At 37.9% G+C, this 16660-nt stretch overlaps 1 protein-coding gene across 1 annotated transcript in view; it reads right to left on the bottom strand.

Annotated features, from left to right (window-relative positions):
- Sec5 (exocyst complex component secretory 5) overlaps positions 1-16660 on the bottom strand; it is a 444876-nt gene that overhangs the window by 257545 nt on the left and 170671 nt on the right. The window contains exon 11 of the mRNA XM_090380740.1: positions 5770-5872. Within this exon, the coding sequence (XP_090236866.1) occupies positions 5770-5872 (103 nt within the window). The remainder of the gene's footprint in view (positions 1-5769; positions 5873-16660) is intronic.

Genomic DNA, 16660 nt, shown 5'->3' with positions numbered 1-16660 from the left:
TGGGAGTGTGACTCTGAATTGCCATCTTTAAATATCATGACATCAGTCAAAGGGTGAACTGGGCAATGATCCAACAGTAATAAAACCTTTTCTTCAAGTTTTTAGGAAAGCAAGTGGCATCTCACTGATGGTACAAACTCACTTTCAAAACACAAAAATATCAGTCATTATTCAAGAATTGGAGCTAATTTTATCATAGTGAAAGCAGATGTGAAGACATGTGATTTCTCCATAAATCACTTATCAGTTGATGTATATTTTTGTTTTAGTTTAGCCCTCAGCAGTTTTTGCTATCCTAAGTGTAACTTCTAGTTAAAGAAAGGATGTCATGTGCTGCTGTTCAAAAAATTTACTAATTGGAAATAGTGTCTGTAATTCTCTCCAGACATGATAGGAAGGAGTACATGATGAGAGCCTATCAATCAATTTGGCTTTGAATAGATGATGCAAGGCTCATGGGATAGAATTTATCTCAGTGTAGTCTGTGCTCAATAAGAGCAGAGGCTGTTTCTACAGGATGAAATACACTTTAATAGAGAGGTACAAGAATACTTACTGATGCTATTAAGGCAGTGTTAGATGGATCAGAAACTGCTATCCTGAGGAAGGGGATATACACACTAATAGATTAACATAGCCACAGGCAGAGGTGAAAGTGATTCTTGTACTACTCCTATACTCCTGACTGGAAAGCAAGATGTGGGATTTTAAGACCTGCTGAGGACACTCATGAAATAAACAAATACATGGGCTGTGTTAGGGTTACTCAAGGAATTTTTGAAAATTTCTTGGCCTGAGTATGAAAGGGTACTGGTACAGTGTTAAAAATTTCTGCACTTAATGTATAACATTTCAAACCCACCAAGTTTAATGCAGTTTCAACAATGTATTTTTTTTTTAATTACAGGTCCTGAAGTCAACAAAGTTGTGTGAAAATGAGGAAAGGTGGACAAAATAAGTCACTATGCAATCATCAAATATTTGAGGAAAAAAGGCCCAACACCAAAGGCAATTGATGAGAATATAGTTACATTGTAGAAAGATGCCACATCCTATTCCATGGTTAAGAAGTGGACAGAAGTATATAAACAATGGAGAGAGAGAATCTGGAAGGTCCATCACTCCAGAAGTTGTTGACAGTGAGAATAATCTCATGATGAGTGATCAATGACTGACAGTTTGGTACATTGCCAACATCTTGGACTTCCCGTGTGAACAGGTGTACCACATAATAAAGAGGTTCCCACTATGAAAAAGGTATAAGCCCAATGGGTCCCAAAGTCACTGATAGCAGATCAAAAACACACAACTGTGAAGTCAAGTGAATTTTTCCTTCATTTTCAAGCAGATCTAGATGTAACAAAAACAATGGCAAAATCACCTATTTCGGTGATTTTTCTATGAACTAAAATGATGAGTTTCACTAACTTGTTTGTCTAATAAATCTAGTTTCTAATTAATTGCTATGGGAATCAACTTTTAAAAGATTTTCATAGGGAATTAATTCTGTTTTATATGATTGTTATTCATTTATAATAAGTATCAGTAATGGCCACATGGTGTAAGGAAGCCTATGGCTTATGGTGTACCAGCCAAAAATAAAAAATAATAATAAAATAAAATAAAATAACAAAAAATAAAATTATAAGAATAAAAACAAATTAATAATAAGAAGGAAATAAAAAAAAATAAGAAGAAAATTAAAAATAATAATAATTAATAAGAGAAAAGGAAATGCACAACCTATGCATTTCCCTCCTCCCTTAGGTAATTATCCAGTTGACCTTTGAATTTCCCCAAAACTGTCAGCCTCTACCACCCATGTAAGTAACTTATTCCAGTAATTTATAGCTCGCTGGCTAAAATAAAACTTCCTGCAATCCAGTCCAAACTCCCCCCCCCCATAACTTGAAATTATGGCCCCATGTTCTAGAATCATTTATAATTGTGAAAATTTCTTTCTCATTCATTTTACTTATGCCTCTCAGAGCCTTAAACACCTCAATCAAGTCTCCTCCGAGGTGCCTAGTTTCCAAGCTCTGCAACCCACATATTCGAAGTCTTTCCTCATATGGATGCCCTGCCGATCTCACCAGGTGAGTACCCGTCTTTGGACTCTTTCCAGAAGCACAATGTCTTTCATTAGGTGCAGTCTCCATACTTGAATACAGTATTCCAAGCGTGTTTTAACAATAGCCTTATAATATGGGATTCTGACGTCCTTATCTCTACTAGCGATTGTTCAATAAATCATCGGATAGGACACCATGGTGTCCTATCCAATGATTTATCGGATAAATGGGCCCTCCTTGCAACCAGTCTACAATGCTCAGAGAATTTCATATCTGACCGTATCGTAATACCCAAGTCCCTTTCCTCCACTACCAGCTTTAGTTCAACTCCGCCAAGTGTATAAGTTATTTTGGAATTACTGTTACCCCGGTGCAATACCTTACACTTTGCTGAATTAAAGCATAACTGTCATTTTTCTGACCATCCCTGAAGTCTATCTGAAGAATGACCTAGATAGACTTCTGCATGGTGGCAATCATTAACTACTTTACAGATCTTTACATCATCTGCAAATTTAGACATCACGCCTCCTATCCCTTCATCAATGTCATTTATGAAAATCAAAAACAACAGTGGTCCTAATACAGATCCTTCGGAAATCCCACTTCTTACATCAACCCAATCTGAGCAATAACCATATATGACAACTCTCTGCCTCCTGCCCTGAAGCCATCCAGCTATTCATCTAACGATTTTCCCTGTGATTCCAACCTGTTCCAGCTTATAAAGTAACCACTCATGTGGGACTGAGTCAAATGCCTTGCTGAAATCCAAATAAACAATGTTGGAATTATTCCCTAAGTCCAGCTCTTGAGTGACCCTCAAAATAGCTAACTAGATTAGTTAAACATGATTTTACCTTTACAAAACCGTGCTGAGTATCCTTCAGAATTCCAACTTTGATCATTGTTTCCATGACTTTCCCTATTACTGAAGTTAGACTAACCGGCCGGTAATTTCCCACTTCACTCTTAGATATGTTGTGCCAATGTATCCCCAACGTATTGGAGATACATTGGCACTTTTCCAATCCAACGGAATCATTCCTAAGTCCAGTGATGCTCTCATAATTAGCCCCAATGGTTCAATGCACTTACTTGCCACCTCCCTTAAGATTATAGGGTATATGCATCAACCCCAGGAGTCTTACTGGACTGTAGACTCGAAAGTTTTTTCATTAAATAAACATGTGAAATATCAACATGATTAATTACATTTTTTTCAACTTCACTCCCACAATTTCTCATTTCAGTTTCGCCTATTATAATTTCAGTTATAATAGTTATAATAGGTGCTAAAAATTAAAATTAAGAAAAAAATAAAAAAATTAATTTCTTCATTTATAATTTTATGTATTATACTTTTATGATGTACAGGCAGGCCTCGGCGTAACGCGATTTTCAGTTAACGGTATTTGAAAAATTATACCACTTTTCACTTTACACTATGCAAATTTCCAGTTAACGCGATCTTTTTTTTTTTTATGCGATAGTTGAAAAAGATTTGAATCGCACGTTAAGCTTACCGCGAGTTGTACGGTCAATTAACAAACGTTTGCCTGCTGCCAGCCTCGGTGTGTTCCATCAACCATCGGAAGAAGACGTGTTACTTGTTTGTCTCCTGCTAATAAAGTCAATGCACACTTACATAAAAATTCAAATTTTTAAATGAGCCAGATGAAAATGTTACTGCGAAGGAGATAACGGTAAAAGAATTAGATGAAATCTTTCATATCACAGAGAACCTCAAACAAAATGTTTGAGGTTTTCTGCGATATTTATTTCGCCAGGGCCCAGAGAAGATTGTTGTCGGCTATCGGAAATTGATTGATGAAAAGAGAAAATCAACACTATTCAAATATTTCCGCAACATTCATTTCTTCATTGTGTATTTTATGTCAGAGGTTCCCAAGCTTCACGGTTCACGGCGCCCTTAGTGTCTCAATAATTTTTTCAAGGCGCACCCAAACCAAAAGAAATACCTAACAGTTCCGTTTAGTAGTTAGGGCCAAACAACTTAATAAGAAATGCTGAAACTGTGAACTACCTCGAGCTAGTAGTTTGCGCGGTGTCCAACAGATGTCGAGTATCGCTGTGTTTCCCTCGAAAATTTAAAATATTCCGCGGTGCGCAGTTTGGGAACTGCTGTTTTATGCAATAAACATTTAATTCCATAATTATTTTCATTATCTTTTACATTGTATACAGTTAAAAAGTTATTGAAAAGGTGTTTTTAAAATTCTTTATGGACATTCCAGAAGGTCAAGGGCCAATTATAATTTTTCCTATTGATTATTATATTCGATTAACACGTTTCCGTTTTGCGCGATGTGCCTGCGGGACGAATTAATCACATTAATTGAGGCCAGCCTGTATTATAATTTTATGTACTTACACGCAATATTTATATAAAAGTACATATAAATATTATGTGCACCTAAATATTATTTAAACAAAATATGTATTTTAAAGATGAATAAACACTAAAATACAAAGTAAAATTACCTTTTTAACACTATTTCTTCTTAAATTTTTGTTTGACATAAATATTTATTTCTTTACATACCAATTCATATTTTGATACTGTTTAAAAATAAAAGTTCGGCAGGTGTTGTATCTTCTTGTTGTTCTAAATATTTTATTAAATGGTCAGCTATTTCAAAATTATCCATGTGAGATACACTGGAGGAGCTAGCAAGATCAATTGATTTTTCTTTTTTATTCAGTAAAATTAGAAATTATTTCTTCATCAATAATTTCTTGATTTTTGTCTTTTGTGAGCCAATCTTTCTCACCACATGAGATTCATATACAGCTTAAAAATCATCCAATTTCTGAAATATATTTTAACACTGGCCTTCTGTAATGTTAGGATCAGCTGTTGATTCACAGTCCAATGGATTTAACAATTCTATCAAAGTAAGTTGCATTTCCCCACAAGATTTTTAAAATGTAACAAGTCGTATTTAGCCCCACAATTCAACTAGCCAGTAAATTATGTCTTTGACATTTATGAAGGATGTGGATTTGTTGGAATAGGTTCAGAGAAGAACCGATTCCAACAAGTAAATGGTGCTCTTACCAGAAAAGGCTTCAGTTCTGCAAACAATAGCAATCTTCAGACTTGCAGCTCTGAAAATAGCAACAACTCCAGACTAGCACCTGCAAGGATATTTGAATGAGGTGTTTAAATCTTTGAATGGACTACATTCAATGCTGATGGAGTCCTTCCTCTCACTCATCCTATACAAGAAGTTTTGGAGAATGAAAAATGGGCTTTGTACTGGCACAACATTGCTTCATGTCATCAGAACTGGTTTGCAGATTATGACTTCAAAAAGATGGACTGGCCAGTTCAGCCCGTACGTCAACCACAATTAACTTTTTGTGGGATAAATTGGCAACTGTTTTGCACGAAGAATGGAGGCAAATTCTAAACAGTGCTAACAAGAAGTTTATAGAAAATATGCCTGAGAGGATTAAGACCATCAAACAGGCTAAAAGTAGATATTATGTATTAGGTTTTGAATTAAAAACCCTTCTTGCAACTACCTATGTGGACATGAATACCTCTAGTCATTATAGTGTATTGCCCTGTTCAATACAAAATTCAAGAAAAATGTCAAAAAAATGTAGATCTTTTAGCTGAAACCTGACTAAATGGCAGTAAATGAGCATCTTTATATATAATACAAACTTGATTAGTCTCTTCTGCTCTTCCAAAGTAGATGGCAATGTTCGTAACCTGTTTACTAACATTTCTCGAAATTTTTCAATCTTCTGTTCTACTTCTTGGTACACTAAAGAACAATATTTAAAAACAGAGAAATGAGTTTTATCTTTGTGGCTTGAGATAACTTCTTTACATAAAAGTTAAAATGATATTTACATAACAAGTGAAAATCCTTACTTATGCAATCAACCATCTCCATCTACTTGCCCTACTCTCCAAAATTCCTATCTACTCTTGTACCGGTTGGACGTTTTTATAAATTTAAAGAGGGAGTGGCAAACAAATAGATAAATGAAATAATGTAAGAAAACATCAATTATATGCAGTTCTTTTTTTTTTTCTTTTTCTTTTTTTTTGCTTATGCTAATAAACTTGCTTTCATTCATCATTTTGTCAACAATACTAAATTTTTGTACATTTAGTTCAATCGAAAAGCAAATTGGCAGAAAAGAGTTTTCATTTCTACCACCCAATCTGTTTAAAGATGTAACCACTCAGATTAAAAGTGCTGCTCGTTTAAAATTTCATGTGTTTAAAGTCCAAAAAAAGTCATATTGTAAAGTCATACTGTACACTGAAATGGTTCCTAGAAAATTTTGATGGGGTAGTTTTTATTTCTACAATCCTGAAACATTAATAGTAGTAGTGCTGGAAAATGACACAAGAAAGCAAGTTTATACAGGATCAAGCAAAAAAAAAAAAACCCATCCTACCTGTCTATCCTATCTAATAATATGAGGGAAGTTTGAAAAGTTTGTGGCCTGAGTATGAAAAGGAAGCAATATAATGATAAAAATTTCTGTACTTAATGTATTACACTTCAAATAGTAACTCACCAAGTTTCATTCAGTTTCAATGTCTTTTTTTATTACAGGTCCTGAAGTGAACAAAGTTGTGTGAATGAAGAAAATAGATGAAGTCAGTCACCATGCAGTCATCCAAAATTGGGGAAAAAAGGGACTAATGCCAAAGGCAACTCATGAGTATATGAATACAACATTAGGGACAATACCCCTTCCTATTCTATGGTTAAGAACGTGTAGCAGAATCTAAACAAGAGAGAGAGTCTGGAAGATGGCCCATGTTGTAAAAGACCTGCAACATCTATCACCCAAGTTGTTGATGACATGCATGATGAGAAGATGAGTGGTCGATGACTGACAGTTCAGTACATTGTCAGCATTTTGGGAATCTCATCTAAATGTTTATGCCACATAATAACATGCATCCTCACTATGAAAAAGGTGTCAGCACAATGAGTCCAAAAGCAGATCAAAAATGCACAATTGCTGTCAAGTCAAATGAACATTTGTATCATTTTCAAGCATATCCAGCAAATTTCCTTGCATGGTTTTCAACCATGGATGTGATGTGAGTTCATAACTTTCAACCAGAGACAAAGGAGCAGTCCAAACAGTGGAAACACAGCTCTTCTTTCCCTCCAAAGAAGACCAAGTTGATTCTTTCTACTGACAAGCTGATGGCATTGTTTTTTTTGGGGTGGGATGCTAATGGAATGTTACTAGTAGATTACCTTCAAGAAAGATCAGACAACCACAGGAACATATTATGCAGACCTTGTGAGGAGTTTGCATGAAAACAACAGAGGCAAAAACCAAGGAATACTCAGCAAATGAGTCTTGTTCCACCAGGACAACATGCCAGCTCACAAGTCTGTCATTGCCATGGCTGCACTGCATGAGTGTGGATTTGAAATTTTAGACCATCCACCATATTCATCATATCTAGCACCATCAGACTTTCACCATGGATGAATTATTGGTGGCAATTCAAAAAATATGAGGGAACAAATGTTCTGGTTTAGATTTAATAGAGGGTGAAGTAATCAAACATAGCTTTACTGTAATGCCATCTCATCTCCTCAGAGCATTTAATGTGTGCCTTCGTGATGGAATCTTCCCATGCCAGTGGAAGCAGCCATTATTGAAACTTATCTTGAAATCTTCTGCTAAGAGCAAGGATAGGGTGGATTTGCCCAACTGCCTTGTTGAGGGGGAGTAGGCAAGGTTTATGAACAACTGCTAGCAAAAAGAATTTCAGATGCAGTTCAAGGGTGGTGTGCATTGTCAGATGACCAGTATGGATTTACGCCAGGGAGAGAAACAGACGATGCCCTGGAAAGAATGACAATGACTGTTAAAAGTTATGAGAAAAATACTGTTTGGGTCTATTTATAGACTTTGCGGGTGCATTTGACACCACTGATTGGAACAGCATACTAATGGTGCTTCATAACGCCCAGTGCACGTCCCAAATTTACTCAGATATTAAAGGCTATTTTCAAGATCGGTTTGTTATGATCAAATCAAGCAGTAGGACTATTATCAAGTGTGTAGTTCGGGGTTGTCCACAGGGATCTGCCTTTGTGCCACTAATGTGGAATTTAGTACTAAATGATTGGCTACTCCAGACATAGCGCCTCCGTAGCCAGGTGGGCAGGAGCAGCGGTGCATAGCACATACACTTGATTAGACCAGGGTTCGAGCCCATGACCACAAATACAGAGGATGGGGAAAGGTCAGGGAATGACCACCGCATATCCTTGGAGCAATATGGCCTTAGCTGCTAATGCTCCTAAAAACCAAATAATAACAACAACTCCAGACATACCCAAGTGATTGGAGCTTCATGGTTGGCATCTTCTGCATAGGTTGACATTATCAAATACAAAAAGCAAATCGATTCTCTCATTCTTCACGAGGAACCCAGTCACTAGGATAGGAGGCACAAGCCAACAGTGTCTGAAAAAGATTGCGTATTTAGGGGCAAAAATGGACAAAGGTCAACGATTTGTGTCACACATCAAATGCATTGTGCAGACGATCTGTCATTTTGTCACTATAACAGCAAGAATAACCAGATTGGAGAGTTAAAGGTAGAACACTAGGGCTATTCTACTTGTTTTTTCTTGTTTTTTTTTTTTAGGAGCATTAGCAACTAAGGCCATATTGCTCCGGGATATGCGGTGGTCATTCCCTGACCTTTCCACATCCTCCGTATTTGGTGGTGACGGCCTCGAACCCCGGTCTAATCAAGAAGCGTGTGCTACGCACTGCTGCTCCTTCCCACCTGGCTACTGAGGCGCCCGGCTATTCTACAACTGTCTTTTTACCAATTGTCAGTTATGGTGCTCATGTTTGGATAGACTATGCATTGAAAAAGGAAAAATGTGCAGGGCACAAAATATTTGCAATTCAGAGAGCAATGCTGTTACGGCTCAGTATGGCATGCCGGAAGGTATCTAATAATGCACTGTAGGTATTAACACCTCTTGATTTGAGTATACCTTTTAGGCTAATGTGCTTTTACCATTGGAAAAGACAGATGTATGAGAGAAAGGCGATTGCAGTACAATTTGACCATAGCTTTGAGGAGGAAAAGAAATCAATGGTCAGGCCACACCTTGAGTGATGTGTACAGGTGTGGAGGCCTCAGTTTAGGAAGGATGTAGAGTTGCTAGAACAAGTACAAAGAAGGAGAACAAAGGGATGCTCTTACCAAGAAAGGCTTAGGTTCTGCAAATTACAGCATCTGGAGACTAGGCGCCTGTGAGGTGATCTGATTGAGGTGTATAAGGACTTGAATGGTTTGAGCACTCAATGCTGATGGGATTCATCCTCTTGCTCAGATTACAAAGCTGATGGGGCATAAACACAAATTCAGGAAAGACAGTAGAAGAACAGATATGAGGAAATTTGCCTTTAGCCAGCAGGTAGTTGATTGCCAGAACAAACTTCCATCTGTTGTTGTGGAAGTTGATAGCTTAAATAAATTCAAGGAAGAAGTGGACAAACTTTTGGAGTGAATGGATGGGTGAATTGGGAAGGTTTTTTTTTCTTTTTTGGCTGATGCTGCATAAGCTTGCTTTCTTTCATATATGCCTCTGCTAGTACTGATATACCATTATAGAAAACAGTCATTCAATAAATCAAGAAAATTTTTGCTACTGTATGAGTGACCAACCCACAAGGGTTCCAGTTAATAACTTAGATTAAAACCCCCATTATAAGACAATATGGTTTAGTGGCCCACTATTTGTCTGTACAGCTGTTCAATTAAACTTATCACAGTCGTTAGGCCAATAACACACTCCTACTCTCATTTTAATTTGGCAAGTACTTACATCATACCAAAGTGATTCAACGTTGCACTGGCCACCCGCATCATCAGGGTGCACTGATTTAGATCCTATGGGCTTCTGAACCAAGCACATTACTCCTCCCCACCTTCTGCCTTCTTGTCCTGCCTGTGTGCATAACTATCTTTCACGGATGGAGGTCTCTATAGCATCCGAGTTGCCAGACATGATGGAGAGCTCTTGCATGGATGTGTTTCTTGATGTATATAAGATTAATCAGTGTCAGTGCATCCAACTCTATGTTCTATGCAGCACTCTGTCATGCCTGCATTGTTGGATATGATGGAGAGCTTTTGCTTGGGTGAAAGCACTTCTGTGTCTATTATAACCATAAATGGCAGGGTATGCTGGTTTGCAGCTTTCCATCACATCCACATTGTTGGGCATGACTGAGAGTCACAGTGCTTCAATCTCCTTCCCCACATAGGGGAAGGAGACTGAAGCAGTGTGACTTGGCCCTATCGGTCCTTGAGGTTGTCACAGACATTCTCTCAGATATGCCAGACAAGCTGCACTTGCTACTACCTGGGAGTCTAAAACGCTGATGGAACTGATATTCAGGTGACACTCAAGTCAAGTGGATCCAATTTCGGCGAAGTATGGATGGTCTGTGACAGCCAAATCCTATGCTTGCACCTTCACGATGGTGGGACTGTTAGTAATCCTGGGTATGACCTCCATGCACAAGTACATGGTGGGTGACCACCCAGGTGTGAACCAAAGTAAGCAGGGGTCAAGATGTGCTGCCCACACCACACGGAGGAATGCCACCCCTCTATGTTACCAGGCAGTACTTGGTGAGAGATGACTCTCATCAACCGGTGCAATATCACCACTTTGCTTATTGGAGGCTTGAAGTGGTGGAACCCATGTTTTAGTCTCTAGAGCTAAGTTCCGGTCAACCATTCCATCAGACAGTATGATTGATGACTTTTGAGGTTATGATGAACATCGTGGCGAGATCCAATATTCCTAACATTTCGAGGGTACAGAGCTAAAACGGTGTTCGCAGGCCAGCCGCTAGTTAGTACACCGGACCGAACCTATTGGTAACTCTCTAAGAGGCTTCTGGATCAGCTAGTGTATAATCTTGCTACTTCTACTCTGCCAGATAGCGACTGGAGGGAGTCCGAGTAGTGTGTATGCGGAGAGCATTGTCGAGGCCATGTTATGTCAAGGATCTGGGTATATTCTTACCATGTGTACGCCATATCCAAAAATTTCATTACTTCATACAGCATGTCCCCCCCCACTTTTTCTTACTATTGAATTGTCAAACTAATAGCGCAAGCTTATCTGCGAAAAGATCTAAACCTCCCAAGCACTTCCTAATTCATTTCACAAATATACTTGGTCTCAATTCTAATCTTAACGATGTCCATTTCCACTTGCAGTCAGCCAAACCTGATGTACTTTTTCTGACAGAATCTCAGTTATCAGTTGATTCAACTACTGCTCATCTCAGATGCCCAAATTATTCGCTGTATGATTCTTTTCGCCTCAAAGGTGGTACTTGTGCATATGTCCATTCTGATATTCCATGTCAGAGACTTGGCAATTTGGAATCTCCTCTCTTTGATCTTCTCTGGCTTAAAATCTCTCTAACTCATCTTTGACTTCCTCTCTTTGCAACTTAACTTTCTCCAGTCCAACTTTCCTAACAGTGAGGTAATTTTCCTTGCTGTTCCTTGATGTTCACAACTCCAGCAGGCTTCTGTTTTCTAGTCACACCGACCCAGCTGGTCGAGATGCTGAGGCTTTTGCAATTACTAATGACTTTGCACAGATTGTTCATTTACCTACAAGAATACCGGACAATCCTAACCATACAGCCAACATGCTTGATCTTTTTCTCACAAACAACCCTTTTAAGTACACAGTTGAAGTGAGAGGTCCTTTAGGCACTTCAGATCACAACTTGGTGATTGTCTCTTCTCCAATGGAGTCTTTATCTCATGGCTATTCCCAACTTCGTGTTGTTTTGCATTACAAGAAAGCAAAATGCGATGACTGCGAGATTTCTCTTCTTCTTTTCCTTGGTCGGATTACTGTTTCAAAACTTCTGATGTCAGCGTTTGCTCAGATCGTGTCAGTGAAATTATTCTTACAGGAATGGAATCCTTTATTCCACACTCCACTTTAAAATCTCGTCCTTTATCTAAACCTTGGTTTTCCAATAAATGTGCTAAGGATGTTCAAGAGGAGAATATTACACATCGTAATTGGCTTGTTTCTAATTCCTCAGTTTCATTTTCTGCCTACACCAAAGCCCGTAACAATTGTAAAGCAGTTATTAATCAGTGCAAACTAGAGTTTGAACAGGCTAAGAATAGAAAACTTTTAGAGCTGTGTACAGTACTCAAGATGCGATGCAGCCTCACCATTGCCCACCATCACCTTCTTGCCCTAATGGTAGCCAAGCATTCTTGTCCCTTGCCAAAGCTATTGGCCGCAACTTTTGCCCATCTCTGCTCCCACCTCTGTCCAAACCAGATAGTTCTGTTGTCACTTCAGACAAGGATAAAGCTGATCTGCTAGTATCCCATTTTTCTTCCAACTCATGTATTAATGATCTTGGTAAAACACCCCCCCACCATTCCCATCACGCTCCATTCAATGCCTCCTGTGGTCTTCCGTCAAAAGGATGTCAGAAGGATTTTGACGAATCTCGATGCTAAGAAAGCTCCAGGTCCCGATGGGATTTCTCCACTTGTTTTCAAAACCTGTGCTCCTGAACTTACTCCTATTCTTTGTCGCCTTTTTTCATTTTCTTATTCCAAAGGTGTTTTTCCTTCTGCTTGGAAATTTGCTCATATTCAGCCAGTTCCTAAAAAGAGTGACAAATCCCTCCCATCCAATTATCATCCCATTGCAATTACTTCTACTCTTTCTAAAGTAATGGAGAAATCAATTAACCACCAACTTTTAAACTACCTAGAAACCTTCCATCTGATCAACGATTGCCAGTATGGTTTCCGTCAGTGTCGATCCACTGGTGATGTTCTGGCTTATGTTACCCATTTATGGACTAATTCAATGGAAAGGTTCGGTGAAACACAAGTAGTTGCTCTTGACATCTCAAAGGCTTTCGATCATGTTTGGCATAAAGGTCTTCTAAACAAGCTACCATCTTATGGTTTGGCAACTGTTTTTAGTAATTACTTATCCAGTTTTCTCTCTGAACGCTCACTGAGGGTGATGGTAGATGGCTCTCTGTCTTCTAACTTCTCCACTAATGCCTGTGTCCCCCAAGGTTCAGTTATTTCCCCCACTCTTTTCCTCTTGTATATTAATGACATTCTTCCATTGACTGGAAATCCTATACATAGTTTTCCCGATGATAGCATATTGCATTTCACTTTCCATTTTGAGAAACCTTGCCCTGTTCAATCAGCTTCAACTTCTCGAAAATCTGCTACCAATTCCTTAAATGCCGATCTTCAGGTATTTCTACAGTGGGGCAAAGACAACTTAGTTGATTTCAACCCTTCTAAAACTCAGTCTTGTCTTATATCTTGCAAAAAGGATTCTTCTGCTCACCGTTATTGACCCTCCAATTTCTAGGCAAAATGATATATCTCTTTTGGGGATTTTTTTTTTTTTTTTTTGGTAGTTGTTGGCGCATCGGCTTCTGTGGCCATAATGCACCTCCCAAGGTTTTTGAAGTACTTTGATCCAAGCCCGAGGCGGGATTCGAACCCGCGACCTTTGGGTTGCCAGGCAGGCACTTTACCCACCCGGCTAGCCCGGTCGGCTTTTGGGGATTACCCTGACTTCTAATCTCTCTTGGCACAAGCACATTACAAATATTGCTTCCTCTGCATCTAAAAAACTTGGTTTTCTCTTTCGCTCTCGGCGTTACTTTTCTTCCAAACAGCTGCTCACTCTGTATAAATCGCAAATCCGCCCTGTCATGGAATATTGTTCCCACATCTGGGGTGGTGCCCCCAAAATCTCTCTCAGGCTTCTTGATTCCATTCAGAAGAGGGCAGTTAGGTTAATTAATGATTCATCTCTAACAGAATCTCTCCACTCGCTTTCTCATAGACGTTCTGTTTCTGCTGCATGCCTCTTCTACAGATACTTCCATGGGCACTGTTCTTCTGAATTGGCTTCTATAATTCCCGCTCTCTCTTTCAAAACAGTCCGAACACGTGCCGCCACCAGCCAACATCCATTTACTATCCAACTTCAAACCCACAGAACCAACTTTTCATCTTCCTCATTTATTCATTCAACTGCCGTTTTCTGGAACAACCTTCCTTCATACGTATTTCCTGAAAATTACAATCTACAGAAGTTCAAGTCCAATGTCAACAAATATCTTCTTTCGTCTTCTCAACCTCCAACCCAAGCATGGTAGTAAGTACTAGGGCTTGCAAACCGGTTAAATCCGGTTTTCATATTGAGTTGTTAAAATCAAAACCAAGCTTCTAAAACCGGATTTGAATATTTTTTTAGTTAGCCCTCTAATATAGTTTTTTGTTACGCACATTTTCTTTTGTTTGTTCTTTTGTCTGGATCGTTCAACTGCTTTATGTTTTAATCATGTCTTTTATTTTATTTTATTTTATCTTTAGGTACGAATCTCATGGGCAAGTGGCCCAAATCTAGGAGGGGTACCTTTTATCTTCCCACCTGTATCATGGCACGATGCAGGTGTACTCATTTACGACCGAATGAGTCAGAGCGATAACATAAAAGAAAATGCTCAACATTTCTCCGTTCCATCTATCTTGTTCGCCAGGCAAGTTATAGAACGCGCCTTATTGATGGTTACCCACTAGAAACAGATTCACTGAATATTGCATCAAATTTCAATCGTAGAAAGTTTTTTGCTTCTTTATTCCTACTAAATTTGTGATCAAATGTTCTCCAAAAAGCAGCTTCACCAAATTTAGCTTTTATGTAATTTTGAAAATACAACAGATTTAATTAGGGAAAAAAAAAATTGCAAGTAAATAAATAAAAAATTGCTTTCATGAAAATTTTGAAACTTGGTTCGTTTAGACTCTTCATTCAATGCTTGTGAGAGTGACGCATAATATTGTGCCTTTGTTATCTTCAATATTTTTATTTAAAATTGTCGGTGATATAAATTCCTACTAATTAATATTTACTACTCTTAATATGTCTAAGATGAAATCAAATGTATGGAATTATTTTGCTTGAAAAGCAAAGATGAAGCACAACGTTCAAAATGTCAGAAGATAATGAAGTCGTCTTGAGGATCTACATCATCTTTGATGTTGCATTTAAAGAAAATGCATCAGATTGACATTAAACAAGATAACAGTGAACCTCCCGTAAAAATGGTAAGAACATCAAGAAACTTTATCGTTAAAAAATCTATGGAAGAAGAGATTTCAAAATTAGCTGCTTTAGATGGATTTTCTTTTAATTCAATTGCCAGGAGTGAGTTTATACAATCAAGCCTTCACCTTCAGAGTGATAAATTACCACCAGCCTCAGTGAATGGAATTAAAAATATGGTTCTGAATTATTATAAAACTAAGAACTCATTCAGCATTTCAAAAATTCATTGGTTTTGGGTGCACGGTATTCATTGACTCTAGACGAATATACATCTATACAAAATAAAAGATATATGAATATAAATGTGCATTCAAAAGACAAAAAGGTCGTTAGGTCTTATTGAGATTAATGATTCACTTGATAGCACAAGAAAATGAGCAAATTGTGAATGGACACTTGAAGGAATTTGGTTTGAACTTGGATGAGGATATTGTTGCCTGCACCACCGATGGAGCAGCAATGATGATTAAGTTTGGCAAGAAAATTACGCCTAATCATCAACAATGTATAGCCCATTGTATACATCTGTCAGTTATAGATGTACTTTATGAAAAAGCAATCAATTATGGTGCCACAATCTCTGAGTCTCCAAAGACAATGAAGAAAGTAGTGATGAAGTTGAAGAAAGACAGTAAGGCATGCTTTATCAAACCGACTTTACTGATGAGCTCATTTATTTCTTCAATCCAATGGCCAATATTGCACAAACTATTAACAAAGTTAGAAAAATTTGCAAACTTTTTCAAAAATCGCCTACCAAAAATGACATATTACAAAATTTTGTTAAAGCAAAATTTAATGGGGGAAGAATATAAACTTATATTAGATTGCAAGACTAGATGGGATAGCACATTCTATATGATTGAGAGATTTTTGAAATTGAAAAATTTTATTCCAAATGCTCTATGTGTAGTACTGTCAACTGAAGCTGTGTCTGACGATGACTGGAAAACACTTGAATTGCTATGTGAAACTTTGCAACCAGTTGAAATGATTCTGAAGGCTATAACCTCAGAAGATACAGACTTACTTAAAGCAGAGTCTTCAATTGAATTTCTGCTTGCTAAGTTTGATACAGCAGAAAACCCATTTGCTTTAAAGTTTCACCAAAGCCTTTTGCAGCTTTACAATGCAAGACAAAATTGCCAAACTGTGGCTTTGCTGAGCTATCTACACAACCCCAAAAAGTTTAGGAAAGAAGATTCAGGTTCAAGAACTTTTGATTTTCCAAGTAAGCAAGGTTTGAAAAAGTAAGCTGAAGAGATTTATCAGAGATTATTTGCAAAACATTCCGAAGGAGTCTTAGCGTTGAATGAAGAAACTGAAAATAAATGAATTGTTCTTTTAGAAGAAAACAAAGACTCGTCTAGTTCCGATGTT

This window comes from Mastigoproctus giganteus, chromosome 9 (genome assembly GCF_048544385.1).
Source record: "Mastigoproctus giganteus isolate SK-2022 chromosome 9, ASM4854438v1, whole genome shotgun sequence".
Lineage (NCBI taxonomy): Eukaryota > Metazoa > Arthropoda > Arachnida > Uropygi > Thelyphonidae > Mastigoproctus > Mastigoproctus giganteus.
Note: the sequence above shows the minus strand (reverse complement) of the source record. Positions and strands in the feature narration are given on the sequence as shown.